The following is a 21,327-nucleotide window of genomic DNA, read 5'->3' as shown; positions in this document are numbered from 1 at the left end:
TCCCAGAGCTCACAGCTTAGAATGTGCAAGAATGGCTGAGGCAGTGATCCTGTACCTGCTTACCTGGAAGTAGGAATTGTTGTAATCGATGGTGCTTACTATTGAGTAGACATGTATGGGATTGTACTGTGAAATTCCTGACACCGCAGAACTTAAATTTTCCATACGTTGTGCCAAGTTGGTATCTAGCAAGTTGGAAGTGATTTTTTGAGGTTGTGCAGTTTGGAAGAGACATCTTAGGAATCAGTGTGGCCGCATTATGGCAATGTCCCCCCCCCCCCTTTTAAAGGCTGACTTCTGTTGAAGGAAGATCTATAGGAGCTTTTATGAAAAACTTTTTCTCTCGTGTGTGTTTGTGTTACTGCTAGCCTTATTTTCTGCATAGGGGTCAGTTCTGTTTCTAAGTGAGTCCTGGTGATACGTGTGTGCTTGCATGTGCACAAATGATATAGGAAGTGTGCAAATATTATCTGTATGTCATCTAAAGGAATCTACTGATACTTCTGCTTCCCATTCAGATTCTTAAATGTTCCAGTGTCCCTCTTTGAATCAGTGAAGAGTAACCCTTGTATAAGTTTGAGGCTTTAAGTTTTTACCTTGTGTGCCTAGGAATTTCTGCAGTGAATTGTACTCAGCACGTATTGTCTGCTGTTCTGAGCAAATGTTTTATGCTCCAGATTTTTTTTAAAAAACAAGACAATCTTAGGGTATGTTAACAGAAGCAGTATCAGTCAGCAGATTGCCGACCCCTGGGGTAGATAATCAGTGCAGTTATTTGGCAGTCCGGTATCCTCTTTAAGGGAGTTTTTTTGGGGAATGCTAAAAAGTGAGCATTACTTTCAAAGCAGAGTACCCACATCTTCTACTTGACTGGTACTTGTGGATATGTCCTCTCTTAGACCTCATGGGGGAATTTTAAAGGAAATACTAATGTGTTGCCTTGCTTGACTTAAAATTTAGCCATAAAAGATTTTGGTTCAGCACAGTCCCATTCATTTTTATGTACTCAACTGTTGACAAATGAGCATTTAAATGCTTATTTTTATCATCCTTATTAAAAACTGTTTTGGAAGAAATTAGCACGGAATGAATGCAGTCCCCCACACCCTCCAATATTGGGGATTCTGGATTTTAACTGCTATAAATGATACAGAGCCATATTCTGTATCCCTAAACACAGATATTTAAAATATTTGCTTATTTGCATTCCTTAAATATTTGAAGGACCACATACAGTGAACACAGGGTTCTCTTAAAGCTTGTGTTACTAGCATACAACACAATATTGCAGTCTTTGAGACTTGAGTGATGAGAGTTTGGGGTGAATGACCTGGATTGACAGCATCTTTCACAGCTGTCTGATCACCTGTCCCCTCCCCCCAAAAAACAACCCCCACAATGAAAGAGAATTGAGTCTTCCATCCAGAACTTGCTATTATAGCCAACATTCTTGAGATTTATTGATTTATTTTAAATGTCTATATATACAGTCATACCTTGGAAGTCCAACGGAATCCGTTCTGGAAGTCCGTTTGACTTCCAAAACGTTCAAAAACCAAAGTGCAGCTTCTGATCGGACGTTTGGCTTCCCAAAAACGTTCGCACACCGGAACACTCACTTCCAGGTTTGCTGTGTTCGGGAGCCAAAATGTTCGAGAATTAAGCTGTTCGAAAACCAAGGTGCAACTGTATCGCCTTTGTCCTATGACCTCCCAAGGCAGCAATAAATAGGCTAAACAATAAAAAATAGTGAAACAAAATACACTATCCGAAACACAGTTAAACACAGTGTGTCTCTTGCCTGAGATCTAGGCAAGACTGATACAGTTGCCCTAATGTTGAACAATGTTGGTGCCAGTGGAGCTCTAGGGAGAACTCATTGCACAAATTGGGTGCTGTTCCTATAAAGGCCTTTCAACAAGTAATAGCCATCTCTTTCACACACACATACATCCCCAAAACTCCCCTTAAAGCTGGGAGATCTAACAGTAGATCTCAAATCATGGTGGACAGGTTAAAATGGATGGGTTGTCACTGCTTTGAATAACTAGGCCTCAAGTCATTTTGGGTTTCGTATGTCAAGACCCAAACCCTGAATTGGGGTCAAGAGTTGATGCCAGTCAGTGTGGATCTTTGAAACCTGGTGTGATATGATCCCTAGGTGCCAGACCCAGTAAGACTTGGGCAGTACCATTTTACACTACCTGCAATTTTCAAACCACCTTCAAGGGCAGACCCATGTAGAGTGCGTTGTAATAGTCTAAACAATGGCACCTGTGTCCTAGCTTGACTTGCTTGTACCTTGACTTTCCCATGAGGATCTTAAGGATGATGAATGCGCGCAGTGTTTTCCCAGATGAGGATCTGTTCGAGAGAAAAAGAGAGCTTCTACTAAACTGTTTAATTCACTTTGCCACCAGAGATCAGGGCATCCTAAAGAAAACTATAGAAGCACCCGCTGCATGTGGATTTTCTTTGGCTGTTGCCTGGAATAACAGGCTAGTTTTTCATAACAGATAACATTTTGAACTCAGTGTTGCCCCATTCTTGGAACAGATATGTAGAATTGTCCTTTGATCTCCTTCTTGCCTAGTGTGTGTATGTGTGTGTGTGTGTGTGTGTATACCTTTTCTGTGGCAGTGTTGCCTTGAGCAGAATATTAGCCCCATAGCAAATATTCTCAAGCTTAGAACTTGCTGCAGTAGGATTCTCAGGTTGCAGGGGTGCAAAGCATTGGGCAACTAGCAGTATTGTGTAACCATTTTCTCATTTTAAGCAGCGCAGGTTATCAATCTGTACTAGTGATCTGGCCAAACTGCAACAACTGCTCCTAATCTCAGCCTGCAGTGTGTGCCCATTAGCACCTTTCCACAAATTCTGACTGAACCAGATAAATGCTGCTCCGATCAATGCTTGTGTGTGACCTTTCTTGTGTGTGCTGCCCTGTCAATTGGCATGGAAGCCAATTGACCGCTCTGCTCAAAACTGCATGGCTTGTATCAACCCAGTCCGACTAGTGGCCTTTTGAATTGGGAGGAAGGTAAATATGGGCTGGGAATTGAACTGAGTGAGCTTTTATAACTGCTCCTCGAAATGGGTGTAGCATTGGGCCGCCTGCCATCGTTGTGTCAGATTTTCCCGTTCCCAGAGCACGTTTGGCTTATTTTGGAAAGCAGACGGGCTTCTTTTTTGTCTCCATATCTGGCAGCCTCTCTTTCTTCCTTTCTCTGCTACTAATCCCTCCGATGAGTTGGAGCAGGATAGGAGTGCGGCTGGCACCTTTGCAGCTTGACTCTGGGGCGAGACTGCTATTACCGGCGTGGCATATGTTCTAATAAGAAAAATCCAGGATATCCCAAACAATGTGCTGAGAAGCGCTGGAGTCTGTGGCCTGCATCAGTTAAGGAAATGAAGCTAATCTGCACATGCATCTGTTGCATATTTCTGTTTCTACCGCTCTCAGGTCTGTGTTGGGCAGTAAAACCCCATCCTGCCCTCACCACCTCCGTTCCATTCTATGTTGCTGTAAACAAACATATGTGCAAATTTCTAGCATGCAGAAATTCCGTGTCCGGTACTTAATTCTGCACTTGTGAAGTGTGACCACAGATTCTGCACATTACACTCTTTGCTCTGCATAGAAGCAGACACTCACTCTCTCCATTCTCTACTTTTGTGCTTGAATGGAAGTCTCTGAATTGGGGAAAAGGCACTTTTTGTGAATGTGGACATGCTTGACTCCTGCTCTTAGGCTTCCCTTGGTCCTGTAGTTGAGAAGTGGATGTGAGATGAATGATGCTCACCTGGTTTCTGTTATACTTTGGCAATATGAGGGCCACTTCCTTTGTTTCATTAAAAGTGAAGGTCCATGGCAATCTCCTTTGTAAGTGTGGTTTCAGTCCTAAGTTATGCTCTGATTTAAAAAAATAAAAAAGTAATAATTCAGGAAAGGTTTCCCTGTCTGGACATAATAAATTTCTGAGAGTGGTGGAGGGAGAGGGTTTCTCTTGCCATTACCCCAGCTGCTTTCAAAGCCATCCGGCATTAGAGATGCATGGAGGGTTCATAACACAGACAGCCTCTATGAGAATATGCCCCGGTGTCGTGATAAAAACTCTGGCAACTCCCAACCCATTAATCAACTCTTCAGCATTGTGACTGAAGAAATCATGATTACAAAGGGTGTGAGTTTTTGAAGAGAGACACTTTTTTGGTGGAGGTGTTATAAGATCATGTGTGGTGGGGGAAAAGTGGATCGGGAGATGTTCCCTGCCTTTTCTTATAATACAGTGGTACATCGGGTTACATACGCTTCAGGTTACAGACTCTACTAACCCAGAAATAGTACCTAGGGTTAAGAACTTTGCTTCAGGATGAGAATAGAAATTGTGCTCTGGCGGCGCGGCAGCAGCAGGAGGCCCCATTAGCTAAAGTGGTGCTTCAGGTTAAGAGCAGTTTCAGGTTAAGTACAGACCTCCAGAACGAATTAAGAACTTAACCCGAGGTACCACTGTATTAGAGTGGCGTGGAGGCAGGACAAGTGTGGAGCAGGGCGCTTGCAGGCTTTTTCAGTGTGTTTCAAATATGCGTGAATTCACTGAAGCGCACACTGCCTCGGAATGTAACCCCTGCAGAAATAGGGGCTTGCCTCTATATTTCTATATGAAAATTTGCACTTTTTCAGTAGTGCTGTATCTCATACAGTCCTACAGAGAAAGTGATGGAGTGAGCTTTGCTGAGAGCCCGTTGTGGCACTGGCAAACTCAGCCTTCTGCCTTCTCCGTGCAGTTTGGCTGCTACTTCTCAAACTTTAGTTGGAGGGCACCAGCGAATAAGTTTCACCCTTCAGCTTTGACATAGCCAACCAATATGTGAAGAATGATGGAAAGCCTTGCAATACGTCCAATAGGCTGTCATTTTCCGAGAGCATTTGACTTCTTGATTGTATTGGCTTTCATTCAGATCCCTGCTATATTTCACTGCATAAGGGGGAGTCGTTGCCTTCTGTCTTGCAACGGTATGTGTGATTGACATTGATGAGTAAATGGTAAAATAAACACACTATTCTTCCATGCGCATACCAGTTATATTAATGGCGAGGCCAGTTTTTCCCTGTGTCTGGATACTTGACATGGGACCTGCTGTGCATTCTGATGTTCACACCCAGAGGTGCTTTCAGAGTGTGCTTTCCAATTCACTGCAAGAAGATGTCAACTCTCTGTGCATTGCCCCACGAGGCATGGAGCTTTCTCTTCCGCTAAAGTAACTTCATGGAAGTTGCTGCTGCTAGAGGAGCCCCATGTGTGGCCCTGTCCCTCCAAGGAGGTTTTTTGCAAAAGGCTGTTTGATAGAATTGTTGGAGGCAGGAGCAAATCCCCATACACACTTATTTCCTGGTAATATGCTTCTCAGTGGCTTAGGCTACTTTAAATTATATCTCTTTATTGTTGACTGCACATGAATCATAAGGATGAAAGTTTGTTATCTTTTGACAATATTCTCTAGGGGTGTGCACCAGCAACAAGATTTGACTTGTATCTATATCGGCAGCTTGGGAAGCAGCCCAATCTGTTTTGGGGCTGCTCTGTGTCTTTCCATTTTGACTCATGCAGAACAGAATTAGATATGTTGAAAACAAAGTCGTTTTCCCTCCCCCCCCCCAATATACTATGACAGGGAATCTAAAAGTGGTTTATAACTTTTTGAAAAACTTTTCATAGGAGTGGATAAAATTTGCAAGCACAGCCTCCCCTCCAGAGTGGATGAAGCTTGCCAGATTGTAGGCAGATACATCTAGGAGCTTTTATGCAGCACAGCTTTAAAAGCAGTGTCTGTGTGACTTTTTTTTTTAATTCTCTGCAAGGTGTAACTTGCAGCCAGGGTCACCAATTCTGAGGTGGCAAAGGTTGCTGAATTTCAGAATGAAATGGGCTCTTTTTGCTTTTAGGCTGCAAATGACTGCAATAACTATATATAGAATAAAAAGACTACTGTAATCTGGTGCAATATGAACCCCCCCTCATTTTCCACTTTATGACTCAGTAAAATAGAGCAATTTGGGTTTTGTTGTTGTTGTTGTTGATGTTATTATTATTTGTGTGTCTTAACACTATGACCCAGAGATTTGGGGTTAAATACTGACACAAATGAATTTGATACAAGCTGCCAGCATTCATTAAGTCTGAAGTAATTACTGCGCTGTCATCTTCCTCACATGGTAGATTGAAGTGAGAGTACTTGTTTATTTTATTTATTTTGAAAATATATATATACATGCCCTTCAGTATGGCTCTTATTGGAGTAGCTAACAAAGAATGTAAAACAGATAAAAACAGATTTTAGAGTTGAGCTGTGCAGAAATATGCCTAAGTCAAACTTGGTTCAATGCAACTTACTCCCTAGGAACTTTTGCAAAGAGTTTGCAGCTCAGGCCTGCTAAACTTGGAGATTAGTTCTACTGAAATCAGTAGGGCAAGTGAGATTCCCAACAGAGGGTTGCAGGCAGTGCCGGATTTACGTATGAGCTAAACAAGCTAAAGCTTAGGCACCCACTCTCTTGGGGGACCCCAAAAAATTTAAAGGAAAAAATCCTGGATGTATATAAGATATAAGATAAGATAAAAAACAAATAAAATCACTTTAGATACCTATTAGGTCCATAAATTACCATATAGCATATATGCAACACAAAAAACTGACAATTTGTTGTTGACAAAGGACAGCTGGACATACCTTCAGTAGCTTAGGGCCTCATCAAACCTAAATCCGGCCCTGGTTGCAGTTGGCATTCCCTGTCCTCCTCCTTAGTCTTTCCTACTAGGCAACAGAGCTCACTGATGACATCTGAGACAAGGGAGTCATGCTAAATAAGTGGCACTCACTCAGCTGGTGATGGAGACGAGACTTGTTCTGCGGGTAGCAGGCAACAGTTCCCACTAAGGTCCTCTGAGGCAAGGGAGTGGGACTGAGCAGCTAGAACCCGCTCAGCCTGTGATGGAGGCTGATAATGACCCATATATGAAGTATGTGTTTGCTATTGGTATAGAAGATCTTTATGCAAATTAGTGTGCATGGTATTTTTTCCTGCCAGAGGAGCAGCCTGCCTATCTGAACCGCATGGTGTTTCTTCAGAACAATTAACCAGCAGTAAATTAACAACTCAAGATAGATATTATATTCTCACAATCAAAGCCGCTGTGTTTTGATGACTCTAGGACCTTTTTCCCCCCATTTAAAGGATTTACACCCTGGAGTAGGGTGTAAAACACAGATGCTCATAAGAACAGAATTCAGTACCTGACAGATGTTCAGTGGCACTGTATTTTTTTTGCTATGGAAAAAAAAATCAATTGCGCTTTTGGTGAAAGCATTTCCCCAAAATTCTCTTTTTGCTGTTAACTGTGGAAAGTTTTTCTCTTCCTGGAGTACTGTATATCTCGGGAAGAGATACTCCTGCAAAGGTAGGGAAGCAACAAGGCTTTAGAAATAAGTCCACTATCAAATCTGATTTGTGATGTCTGGTTGACTTAGTTCATAGTACAAGGAAAGCAAGGTGTTGCAAGGGCACCTCAAACATGTCACGTGACAGCCTTTTACATGCTTGAATTGTGTGTTACAGGCAGCACAGGAGTGGACACTTGTTTTAGGAATCCCACAGGTTCTAATAAGGCTCCAGGGCCTTACATTTAACATTTGTGTTGACCTTCTGATTGCTGTAGATAAGCTGGAGTCAACGAGTGGTTCAATAGGCAGCATAGTACAATCTGTTGTGCAAGTTAATCACCAATTTAAAGGTCAATTCACTCATTTATTTTTCACTCTGTTAAGGTCCTCATGTAGTGTCTTTGCCATTCCATTTTCATGCACAGAACCATTTTTGAATTTAAAAAAGCTCCCTTGTGAATGAATGACTTACAAATTGCCATATCATGAAATCTTAGCATATCTTCTGTTCAGCCCCGATGCTGAGTTTCAGCTCCAAGGGCCTTCTGGAGGTTCCCTCTTCGCAAAAAAAAAAAAAAAAAAAATGGTTACAAAGAACCAGGCAGAGGGGCCTTCGTGGTAGCCGTGCCTGCCGTGTGGAACACCCTCCCGTCAGATGTCAAACAGATAGACAACTATATGACTTTTAGAAGACATTTGAAGTTTTTAATGTTTGATGTTGTTCTGCATTTGACATTTTAATTGGTTGGAAGCCACCCAAACTGGCTGGGGCAACCCAGTCAGATGAGTGGCATATAAATATAATTATTATCATCATCAGTGGGATTGCTTTAGATGGGATTCCTTCTTAAGTGCTTGCATAAATTAGACCTGTTTGTCACAGGCTGTTTAGGTTGTCTAATGTACTTGCTTCTGCATCCTGACTTCTTGCCAGAGCTGGGAATGTGATGTGAATATATGTGTTGTATGAGAGGACCTATTAAACTTGAGGTTGCAGTCCTACACTTCCTAGGCAGTAAGGCCTGTTGAACGTAGCCGGACTTGCTGCTGAATAAACATGCACAAGGTTATGCTGTGAAAATGACGCAGCAGTGGCTCAGCATTTCAGCCCACTTGGCTTTTGTGTCCGGTCTACTTCTTATACAAGCCTGAGGGAGGACTGTGAGGTAATAGGATTGTTTGTCAGAGTCTTACAGTGTGTACTAGACACCTAATAGTGGGCAAACAATGAACAATTTTTTTTGTTTTGCAATAAGAACGGTGATGAGTGAAACAAAACACCTGTGAGGCCATCTGTTGTGTGGTTTTAAGTATTTCGTAAAACACTTCACACATACCTGGCTGTCTTCGTCTTCTTGCTCCTTGGTACTTTTGTGATACTCTCTCAAGGAGGGTAGGTACAGCTTCTGTGAGGTTTACTGTTTGCTAACAGTCATAAATGGGATGAAATGTCTGCCTTGGTAATGAATGTCTGAGAAAGGCATGTAATACGGTTGGTAGTTATCTTGCGGTGGTAGAGTTAAGATAAGCAGACCATATAACGGCTATAATTTGATGGTTGCCGAAACTCTCTGCATGGTAGTGATAAGTGCGTAGAGTTAGTCCATTGCATCCTCACACCTTGAGGGCTGGGGTATTGCCATGTCTCCTGCACTTCCACGTGCCTCATCCAAAATGAGAATGTCGCCTCTGAACATTAGAGAAGTTTAGAAGTGATCAGATTGTTGCACGATTAGAGTCACCACATTGTTAAGTTTTCAAGGGGACTTTGTGCTGTAAATAGCTGTGCGATTCCATCCTAACTTTGCTCTTGATACAAGAATTGCATGATGGGAGGCAGCTGCCTTGGGACATCTTTTTGTATAGAGTAAACCATCATCATCATCAGCATTTATTATTTATACCCCACCCATCCAGCTGGTTTTCCCCAGCCACTCTGGGTGGCTTCCAACAAAATATTAAAAACACAATAAAACATAAGACGTTAAAAACTTCCCTAAACAGGGTTTTCTTCAGATGTCTTCTAAAAGTCAGATGGTTGTTTATTTCTTTGACATCTGCTGGGAGGGCGTTCCACTGGGCGGGCGCCACTACCAAGAAAGCCCTCTGCCTGGTTCCCTGTAACTTCGCTTCTTGCAGTGAAGTAACCGCCAGAAGGCCCTCAGAGCTGGACCTCAGAGTCCGGGCTGAACGATGGGAACACGGTGTCTACCAGCCGTTGTGGACTACAACTGGGGCTGATGGAAGTTGTCCAAAACAGCTGGAGGGCACAGGTAGGGAAATAAGATGTTAGACTATTCTTGCCTGACAAATTTTGTCCTAGAAAAAAACTGGAAGAACCCCTTGCATTGGAAATAAGAAAGTGCCCAAGAGTTTGGCTGTTGAGCTGACTGGCCCAGTTGGTTAATGACTGGTGTTCTTTGACTTTGTATTTCAGTTGGAACCTGAAGAGTTCAGCAACCATTTCCTCATCCTCATAACTTTGTTTTCCTATTATCCCCAGTGCAACATTGGGAGATTGTCACAACCAACAGCAGTACATGAGAGCATGGGTGGAGGGACTGTGGTACCACCACTGTGAAACCAGAGCTTTCTCAACCTCACCCCATCTCAGAGAGCGTAGCTCCCCTACTGCTGGAAGTGTGTAACTGCTACTCTGGTTCCCTTTGTGCGCTGCAGCTAGTCACAATTTAAGATCAACAACTCCTTGACCTGCAGTTGTGCTAGAGCATACTACTTTATATTTAAATAACCTTCACATCTGAGGCTGAAAAGAATGCCCCCCCACTTAATATTTGTCTTTCCCTTACAATACAAAGTTTGGCACAGTCACTTCAACCATCTAGGCTGTTTAAATAATTTCTCAAATAATTTATTTAATCATGTGAGCTTATCTGATGTGGCACCTTGGTTACTTCTGGTGTTTGCTTATAAATTGTTTTGGGAGGGGACCAGATGACTAGTTGTGTTGTGTGGATATTGATCACTATGTGCAATCATTGGTTATGAGCACTGGGCAAATCTCAGCAATTTCCAGGTTGCTCCTAGCTGCTATCCCTCTCCACCAACCCCCAAATTAAAAACACCCCCCTAAAATATGCAGCATTTAATTATTCACAACCTGATGGGTTGGAGATGAATATATGAACTACCCCCAGTGAAATGATGTTAGCACAAACATTCTGTGTTGCTTGATCTGTTGATGGTTTTTCACATGTTAGTCGTTCCTTGATGGCATGGTTTTTGTGTGATGAATGTGCACATACAAGCTTGTCCCTTGTTTATATATATAAACTTGGTTTCTCATTCCTTTGGGGGTTTTTTTGAGCCATAAGATATAACCTGAACTCCTTGTCAACCGGTGTGTTTTGAGAAGGTATAAAGTTGTATGTTCGCTGTGACACATATGGAAGTCACATTTCTGGCAGCTGTACAAGTGATGGGAACATGACCAGTGCTTTGGTCTTCTGGGCTAACTGGGGTGGGGGAAATAGGTGGGATCTCAGACCACAAGCCTAAAAGTATAAGCTTCTATATCTGAAACTAGCAAAACTGTTTTTATCAGATGTTTAAATGGTCATGTACTAGCAACTTGTTGTGGTGGGCTTAAGGGTACGTGAGCCTTGAAAAAGAAGTTGTGAACTTGAGATGAAGGTGCATGCATGACCTATTGAATTACAGGCAAGGTTTCGTTCTTGGAATCCACTTGGAGTCAGGCCCAGGAATGAAAATTGTGGTAAAATTGTACTTGTGGGGGGAGGCAGCAAACAAAGGACTGCAAACAGAGGGAGGAAGGAGCAGGTTCTGCAAGCTCTTGAATGTGGTTCACTGTAAAGCTGAAGAATACGCCTGCATGTTAAATGTTTGGTCTGTGGCAGAGCAAGTTGGAAGGGAAAATGGTAACAGAAAGCAAAGGCTGATCTGGGAGTACCAGTGTGTATGACGCGTGCCAAATAGATGAGGTCACAGAAGTGTAAAGGATTGTGAAGGAAGTGAAGATTCATCAGTAAGGAATGACGACTATACGCTTCCTACTGGTTTCAGGGGCAGTATGGCCATGAGGACCAGTTAGGTAAAGGTAAAGGGACTCCTGACCATTAGGTCGAGTCGTGACGGACTCTGGGGTTGCGGTGCTCATCTCGCTTTATTGGCTGAGGGAGCCGGCATACAGCTTCCACGTCATGTGGCCAGCATGACTAAGCCGCTTCTGGTGAAGCCAGAGCAGTGCACGGAAACACCGTTTACCTTCCCGCTGGAGTGGTACCTATTTATCTATTTGCACTTTGACGTGCTTTCAAACTGCTAGGTTGGCAGGAGCAGGGACAGAGCAACAGGAGCTCATCTCATCGTGGGGATTTGAACCACTGACCTTCTGATCAGCAAGTCCTAGGTTCTGTGGTTTAACCCACAACGCCACCCATGTACCTCTGAGGACCAGTTACTGAGCAACAACTCTTGGCTTCCTGTCCTGCTTGTTGGCCACCATGGGAAAAAGGATACTGGGATACAGGCCTTTGATCTGGTCCACCAGGATTCCTCTTATTCTCATTTGAGCACCTCTCTTTTGTGCTGAAGTTGGTGGAGGCAAAAGATATAGCTGGGGTCCACTTTATAGTTTCTGCAGTTCTCTGGACTTAGGCAGATGAAACATAGAAACCCTGGAAGAGAGTCTGAGAGATGGCTCAGCTGGTTAGATTGTGGTGCTGATAACACCAAGGTTGCAGGTTTGATCCCCATATGGGGCAGCTGAATATTCCTGCTTTGCAGGTGGTTGGACTAGATGGCCCTTGGGGTCCCTTCCAACTCTACAATTCATTCTATGATTCTCTCAGGATTTGGATGAGAAAGGAGTCAGCAGCAGTCTCTCCTGACATTTCCTCTTGCTTCTGCTGCTGCTTCCCTTCTCCAGGCACAAAGAGATCCAGTCATGCTTGGAGTCTTCCTTGTCAAAGGGCTAGGGCCGTTTGGCGTTTATTAGAAGTGGAGGTGAAAGATGTGAAATTAGTTGTTTGCACAATAGTGAGAGTCCTCTGCCAAGAGAAACAATCCAATAGAAGATGTTCAATGTCCTAAACCAGTGATTTTCAATCTGTGGGTCCCCAGATGTTGTTGGACTACAACTCCCATCATCCCTGAGCTCTGGCCTTGCTAGCTAGGGGTGATGGGAGTTCAACAACATCTGGGGACCCACAGGTTGAGAAAGGCTGTCCTAAACCAAATAGATTATTGGACCTTGGAATTTCTATTTATTTAATCACTGTACAGTTGTACCTTGGTTTTCAAACAGCTTAGTTTTCGAATGTTTTGGCTTCCGAAGGCAGCAAACCCAGAAGTGACTGTTCAGGTTTTTTGGAATCCGAACGTCCGAAGGGGCTTCCGTGACTTCTGATTGGCTGCAGGAGCTTCTTGCAGCCAATCAGAAGCCGCGATTTGGTTTCCAAATGCTTTGGAAGTCGAACCGACTTCCGGAACGGATTCCATTTGACTTCCAAGGTATGACTTTACTTTTAAGGGTTTTTTAAAAAATATACACTGTTTAATTGTTGAAATCTCTAAGCTTTAGAACAAAAATAATATACATTAAACAAAAAGTAGAACAAAAATATACATTAGAAACAAAAAAAGATACATTAAAATTATCAGTAAAAGTCAGAAGTTAAAAACAAGTTGGCCTAAGCAAAAATCCAAGTATAAATAAAATCACTAGTTAAAAATATACAACACTGCCTCTCTCAATAAGATGAATAGGTAGAGCCACAAATGGTCTGACATCAAATCTGAATGCCTGCCAAGCAAAACGTAATGCAATAAGAAGGGAGTTGATCTTTATCAAAAAGTGTGAGTAACCTGTTAGGACCAAAACTGCAGATTTTACTAGTACAGCTTGAAATGAGTGAATACCCTGTTTTGTCCTTACTCTGTTAAAGTTTAGTTTAATTTTATATATATATTATTTGCAAATTTAATGAAGAGAAATAATAAGATTATTAAAAAATAAAGGAAAAGAAATAATATCTGAATACTGCTACTGATAAATTATCAGCTCACATTAAGGATACAGTAACCATCAGCACAATCATAATAGTTGTGTGGTTTTAGTTTTGCTTTTAAGTATATATTCTGTTTTTTTGCCACTCATCTTTCATGAAGTTTTTTTCTGTCCTTTCTGCTGCATGAAACAATACAGAGGGCCACATATGTCCTTGGACTTCAGGTTGCCCAACCCTGATTTAAAAGATGTTTTAATTTGTTTTATTTATAGTATGTTAGGCAAATCATTATTTTCCTCTCCAGAAGCTCATGGTAATGATAGACATCCTGTAAATGGTCACCACTGTTGATAATCTTTCTGAGCTTTGATGTGATTGATAGCCATGATTGGCACATTCTTGTGTTTCAGATATAATGCTAATTTTGAAACAAAAAGTATACAATTAAATCAGAGTATCTGGGGATTTGTGTCCATCATTCAGGTTCCTCTTCCTTTGCACTCACCAGTTGACTTCAGTTGATGTCCTCGGTTTCCCAGCTATATTCGGTATAGATCAGCCTTTCTCAGCCCTCGGTCCTTAATGTTGTTGGACCACAGATCACATCATCCCTGACCACTAGTTCTGCTAGTTTAGAGGTGATGGCAGTTGTAGCCCAACAGCATTGGAGGACTCAAGGCAGAGAAAGACAGGTGTAGATACTGGGAGCCCCAAGAGCTGTATCTGTGCTTGTTCCATTCACAATTTCCAACCCCCTACCTACAGCTCAACCAAACCACCCTGTCCTGTCATAGGATGCCCACTAACAGGCATCATCAGTGTGAGACGGACAGTAGCAGAGCACAGTGGTTGCTGGGTAGCTGCCCTGTCCTGATAGTCTTGTCCTTGTACCTCAAGCTGCTTCCTAATTCTCTGATTCTGCTGTGATGGCTCAACAGCTCTGACAGCCCAGTTTGTTGCCCCCTGTAGTTTGTAGCGCCACCTGCTGACACTTATGCAAACTACGGCATGACAGCGCTCTTACATACTTGTTATATATAAGGAAATATTTGAGGTCTGAGGAAACGTCAAAGTTTTGTTGGTGTTCCTGCTAATAAGAGACATTCAGATCTAATTTAACTCAGGTTAGTTTATGTGAGAGCTTGAATTTTCCTCATTTTTTCAGGGGATCGCCTCAAAACTGTCATCAAATTATAGGTTACCTCTGGGTCCACAGATGTGTTCTGTAATTCATTGGAGGTTTTGTTGTAATCCTTTGCAAAATAAATAAATAAATCATGATGACACATATGGATCTCTGCATTGGATCAGTGTTTTTGTGGTTCTTGCAAGCTTTAGATTTGTGATTTACTCACATTTTTAATGGTGCAGTCTACCAGTACAGTGGTACCTCGGGTTAAGAACTTAATTCGTTCTGGAGGTCCGTTCTTAACCTGAAACTGTTCTTAACCTGAAGCACCACTTTAGCTAATGGGGCCTCCCACTGCCGCTGAGCTGCCAGAGCACAATTTCTGTTCTCATCCTGAAGCAAAGTTCTTAACCCGAGGTACTATTTCTGGGTTAGCGGAGTCTGTAACCTGAAGCATATGTAACCTGAAGCATATGTAACCCGAGGTACCACTGTATAAGTTTTAATTTTATGGCTTTTTTTGGAGGGGAGGATTTAGAATTACGTGAATTTACTAAAATCCAGTTTCATTTTTCTGGATTTGACTTTTATTCAGAAAAAAAGGGGGGCAGATAGTTTGCCCGTTGTGGGGAGGAAGAACAGAAGGGAGCAAAGGGGTTTTTGCCTGTGACCTGCTCTCAAAACTCCATGTGGGCCAGTGGGCCTAGAAAGATTGAGGACCTCTGACTGAAGGTATGATGTTCTTTAAGACAGTGTAACACTCAGTGCAGAGATGAGAGAGATTTATCTTCAAGTGCATCTTTCAGATAACCAGCACCAAAAATTTAGTGTGGTTTAATTACTTACTCTGCCTTTGAACTATATTGAGATGTAATTAAACTACTAATGTCTTGCCCGGTGTTAGTTAACAAACGAATGTTCTTTCTCTTCCCGTATTCCCACAATAAAGCTCCAGCAAGCCTTATCTGTAAAGGAGGCTGCTTTGGAGTAATTTGCCAGTTAGTTAACATCTGATCTGAAGGTGAGATTATTCAGATCCATTAGGAACAGCTGAAATTCATGATGGGGGGCGGGGGCTATTATCCAGCCAGTTGTAAGAAATTTCTCTTTTATGAAGCAATGGTGACACAAAGACTGCAGTGTGTACGCTCTCCCTAACTGAATACTTTCACACTGCAATTTAGGAGGCGTGCAGTTCAGGAAATTGCTGGCTTAGGCTGAAGCACAGTTTTACTGCAAGGAAAATTTTATTTGTCACTCAAGTAATTGGCAGTTTTTAGTACCTTATTAGTAATTACCTTATGAACACTAACGTCTAAACTAAAGCCTCTTAAACTTGTTATCTAACTTTGTCTTGCTCACTCATAAATCTGCCGCATGGCTCATCCGTTGGGTTTGGTTTTTTAAAAAAAGATTTAAATAAGACCTTGCAGCTAAGAGTTAAATTTAAAGAGCCTAGACTCGACAAGCCAAGGGCTGAAACTTGATGCTGAGTGAGAACAATGTCTGAGGTGTAACAAAATATCACTTCTTTTTAACACATCTGGTGTGAGGGCTAGTTAATCCACAACTTCTGGCTTCTCTTTTTAGCCAATTTCTTGGTTTTAATGAGTGGTGATTAATCTCAGCCTCTAACTTCCCTTAAGTGCTTATATGGGTACCTCAGTTGCCAGACATCCTGTTTTAAATAGAAACAACTTATTTTGAAGGAACAGTCCCATTGATGTGCTCAGAGTACCCTCAAATGGTATAATTTTAGCAGAATTGAGGTGGGCAAGCCAGCTTCTCCCTCTGCTTAGATTTAAAACATGATAAACCACATTACGTTTCTGCCCTTTCATATTTTCTAATCTGCCCCATAAAGTAGCCTGACGGGCCTGGCATCAGCACTTGGCAGCTTCCAGCAACTTCTAGTAACCCAGTGCCCAGCAACTGGGTCGCCAGCAACAATGCCTGCTTTGGGTTTCTTGCTATAGGCAGCTAGGGCTCTGAACCACCATTTTGAATTTACCAGAGGGCTCCTGCATTGCTCCAGAGTACTGAAGGCAATTTAAAAGAGGCAGCTCGTGGCATCTTGCCTCAGAAGCCCAACAATCTTATCTATGAAGGATAGGAGCGAGGAATCTCTGCGGCCTTCCAGATGTTTGTTGGACTCCATCTTGCATCATGCCTGGGCATTGGTGATGCTGACTGAGGCTGATGGGGAGTTGGGAGTCCCAACAATACCCAAGGGGCCACAAACTCCTCATCCCTGATGTAGGAGAAGGCCCAGCAGAAAGCTCTTTGCCTAGTACTCCCTCAAACCTGGAGGTGGCTCTGCTGGCAGGCATCTCAACAAGGATTGCCAATCATTTATTGATCTCAAGCATTTTTACCCTCATTCTTTAGCTGAAAAGGCTCCCAGAGTAGTTTCCAAGATCAATAGTAAGATCATCCCTGCTGCTTTTAGGCTTGACATCCAAAGGAATGTATGTATGTATGTATGTATGTATGTATGGGTTGGTAGCAAACTCGGGTACCAGTTTTTGAGACACAGTTCTTATGACGACCAGTTGGAATGGAATTAGGATGGAACTGGCTGTTGTTGAGGGTAGGCCAGAGGCAATGGGATAGCTGTGTTTCCATTTCCCCCCATCTGTTTAGTAGCCTGATGGGATAGTTGCTGCTGTGTGACCTTTGCCAATTTGGACAGGAATTTTCAGAGGGTCGTGGTTGGATCCTGTATGCAGAAAAACATCCTGAAATTATGTGGAAGGATGAAACGATGCAGTCTTTATGAAAACTTTAAAGCACCTTCTATTCCTCTAAGCATGGCACATGGTATCTCTTTTGCTGGTGGCACCCTATCCTACACACAAACATGAGATCAAATTGTTATAATTTTGTTCAGAGCAGGCGACTGGTGGTCCTTTTCTTGGGTTGATAGCTGAGGAGAAGAGAGCTTCTGGTTATTTTAAATTGTGCTCTTGACAGAATAAGAGCAGCATGTTTGACACTGTGACTGACCTAGTGCCTGATACCTCCCGGGTCAGGTCTACAATTATTGTGCTGAACTGAACTATCCCACAGGAAGCAAATAAAGAAATAGTCATTAGGAAACTATGAATAATTTGTTTCCTCAAAAGAACTAAATTTTAATTTAAGATATGATGGCAATGAACACTGTAGCAGAACAGCAAAGTTCCAATGATCACATACCCTGTTATTAGATGTGTACATGGAAGGCCTTATTCTTGTTGTGTTCAGGTTTTGGTTGTTTTTCTTCTTTGGCTCCCAAGGTCACAGAGTTCCCTTCTTTGGCTCCTGAATTCTGCTTCTTGTTCTCCTGCCTTACATTACATTACCTCTTCCTTTTTTTGTTCTTTTCCTGGTGGTATTAATTATAAATTTCTTAATTCCAAAGACGTTCATGTTTTGTTTGTCCTCCTCTTCTTGATTTCCTCCCCATGTTTTGTTCTTTGCACATTGCTCAAGCTCATCCGTCTGACTAGCTGCTCTGTTCTCTCATGTTTTTATCATTTTTCTCTGGCTTTTCCATGTGTTCAGAGCTTTCTGCATCTTAATAGTTCCCTCCCCACTTCTCTTTTTGTGTGCTATGCCTCTTTTGCTCATGGTTCCTTGTATGTGATTTTTTGGGGGGGAGGGGGTTGGAAATGTTGAGACTTCCCCTCCATTCATTTCCCCCTGCATCCCCCCTGCCCCAATGCACACCAGAGACTCCACCAACCCTCCATAATCTTTATGTTGTTTTGCTTTTATGTGTGGCTCTGACATTGCAGTTTTCTCCATGTCTGGTCAGAAATAAGCTCCGTGGAGTTCAATGGGACATATGGCCAGGAGCATGAATATAGGATTGCTACCTTCATTCTGACAAAACTTTTTATTTTTCCTTAAGTTCTTGGGAAGTACAATCATTTCGTTACTTGTCTGGAAACTGCCTTAAATTTGACATGCAAATTTTAATTTAGGACAAGTAACAAGATTACAGACATCTTGCCTGAAGACCTGAAACCATTCCAGTCTCTAGAAACTTTGGACTTGAGCAACAACAATATTTCTGTGCTTAAGGCGGAGTCGTTTCCTTCTCTGATGCTCAAGTACATGTAAGTTTAACTTTATTTAAGACAAAGCTTTCATTACATCTTGAGTTCTAAAATCATATATTAATTTACTGTCTGATAAGCATAGTTAAAGTAGTAGACTAAAGTAAAAACAGCCCTTTCAGTATGTGTGATGTTTTCATTAAAAAATAATAGTTGTCCTATAAAGACATTGGGTTGAATCTAATGGTCCCTTCTACGAGTGGAAGGGCAGAATATCTTTCAGTCATTGAAATATTATTTCAGAATTTAAATTATATTTGCCATTGGATCAGTGCTGATTATTTCCTGTCTGCTATTACCATAGACTTTGGCTGAAGGCAAAATGTATGTTTCCATTCAAAGCTCCCCTTAACCACCGATTGGAGGTTGACAGAGGTGGGGGATATTTTAAAGCGGTTATTAAGTTCTTAAGTTAGGATTAGCAGTTACCACGTAGTCGGTAATGAGGTCTTGGTATGAAATCTGCTATAATTTCCATAGTTGCTAACTGTCATTGTTTCCACAGCCACATTAATAATAATCGAATAATCTCCATGGAACCAGGCACTTTTGACAACCTGTCTAGCACACTTCAAGTATTAAAGCTGAACAGGAACCGAATTTCAGCCATCCCACAGAAGATGTTTAAACTCCCTCATCTCCAGCATCTGTGAGTACAGCCTAACTGTTTTAAATTAGTCTTGCAGGCTTCTGGCAGCGGTTGAGCATCAACCTCAGTAGTAACCACATAAAGGCAGGAAAGCTTTAGATAGAACAGAGGCATAGTTCTCATGATGCATTCATGTTTTAAACCGAGGATGAGGAACTGGTTGTGCTCCAGATGTTGCTAGACACCAGCTCCCATCAGCTGCAGTCAGTGTGGCCAGTTGTCAGGGATGATGAGACCTGTAGACCAACAACCCAATGGAGATCACAATTTCCAACATCCCTGTCCTAAGGTTTCAGGTGGATATGATCTGCTTGCTTTGCCCTGAGTAATGCCCCTCAGAATGCTAACGTACTGTTGCTGCTCACAATGTTATCCTGGTACCTCAGGAAGATCTGGCTTTTATTTGTTACTGTTCCATATCGCTACAAGCAACGTACGTAATCAACAATTTGTGGGGCCACACTTTGACGTTCTGATTGTACCAAGAGAGGAGCAGCCCAGAATATATATATATATATATATATATATATATATATATATATATATATATGTCAAGGGACGCCTGACCATTAGGTCCAGTCGTGCCCAACTCTGGGTTTGCAGCGCTCATCTTGCTTTATTGGCCGAGGTCGCCTGCGTACAGCTTCCGGGTCATGTGGCCAGCATGACTAAGCCGCTTCTGGTGAACCAGAGCAGCGCACAGAAATGCCGTTTACCTTCCCGCCGGGGCGGTACCTATTTATCTACTTGCACTTTGACATGCTTTCGAACTGCTAGGTTGGCAGGAGCAGGGACCGAGCAACGGGAGCTCACCCTGTCACTGGGATTCGAACTGCTGACCTTCTGATCAGCAAGTCCTAGGCTCTGTGGTTTAACCCACAGCACCACCCGCGTCCCATATATATGGGCAGCTTCCAAAAAAATATTAAAATATTGTAATACATCAAACATTAAAAGCTTCCCTAAACAGGGCTGCCTTCAGATGTCTTCTAAAAGTCTGGTAGTTGTTCTCTTTGACATCTGGTGGGAGGGCGTTCCACAGGGCGGGTGCCACTACCGAGAAGGCCCTCTGCCTGGTTCCCTGTAACTTGGCTTCTAGCAGTGAGGGAACTGCCAGAAGGCCCTCAGTGCTGGACCTCAGTGTATATATGCTGGGAAGTCTGAACTTATTTTAGTTAACTTGGACCTCTTTTTTTTCCCCTCAGAGAAATGAACCGTAACAAAATTAAAAAAATAGATGGGCTTACATTTCAAGGACTTCCTTCTTTGAAATCTTTAAGAATACAAAGAAATGGGCTAGCTAGGCTCATGGATGGAGCTTTCTGGGGATTAAGTAGCATGGAAATCCTGTAAGTATACGCTTCCATAGTCTTCAAAAAATAACCATTTTTGAATCCCTTAGTACATTGCTTATTTTGAGTAACTGCGATGCTAACAATATATAAATGTACAACCCACAAACCTGTAAAACTTTTCTGGCTTCTGTTTCCACTAGGAAGAGCCTTAATTTCTTCTTGTTATGTATTGATTTTTAAGTTTTCATATGAAACTTAAGGTCGTTCCCCCCCTTTTTCTGTTTCTATGTATGTGTGTGTGTGTGTACAGGCAGCTGGATCATAACAACCTAACAGAGATTACCAAAGGCTGGCTTTATGGGTTGCTGATGTTGCAGCAGCTCCATCTTAGCCAAAATGCTATCAGCAGAATCAGCCCTGATGCCTGGGAGTTTTGCCAAAAACTCAGTGAGCTGTGAGTAGTAGTTTTGTGTTTAAACCCTTCCATTTTTAAGAGCAGGGTACAAGCCAAAGCATGAGCAGCTTACCAGTGAGCTGTGAATTTTTTTGTAACAAGATTTTCTAAAGGTGGCAACAGCTGTTTGTGTGTTAGTTAATGCAATGATATTTTGTTGTGAGGAGCTGAAGCCAACTGCGTTCCACCCCCCCCCCCTTCATAAAAGTTATGTTTGGTCTTTCGTTACTGTAATTTTTTAAATAAGGAAGCCCATTCTGCTAT

At 42.2% G+C, this 21,327-nt stretch overlaps 1 protein-coding gene across 1 annotated transcript in view; it reads left to right on the top strand.

The window, feature by feature from the left end:
- LRIG3 (leucine rich repeats and immunoglobulin like domains 3) overlaps nucleotides 1-21,327 on the top strand; it is a 55,453-nt gene that overhangs the window by 14,144 nt on the left and 19,982 nt on the right. The window contains exons 4-7 of the mRNA XM_081928004.1: nucleotides 18,531-18,665; nucleotides 19,171-19,314; nucleotides 20,520-20,663; nucleotides 20,920-21,063. Coding sequence (XP_081784130.1) covers nucleotides 18,531-18,665; nucleotides 19,171-19,314; nucleotides 20,520-20,663; nucleotides 20,920-21,063 — 567 coding nt within the window. The remainder of the gene's footprint in view (nucleotides 1-18,530; nucleotides 18,666-19,170; nucleotides 19,315-20,519; nucleotides 20,664-20,919; nucleotides 21,064-21,327) is intronic.

The sequence above is a fragment of the Podarcis melisellensis genome, assembly GCF_964234715.1.
Source record: "Podarcis melisellensis genome assembly, chromosome: 10".
NCBI lineage: Eukaryota > Metazoa > Chordata > Lepidosauria > Squamata > Lacertidae > Podarcis > Podarcis melisellensis.
This window is presented reverse-complemented; position numbering and strand designations above follow the sequence as displayed.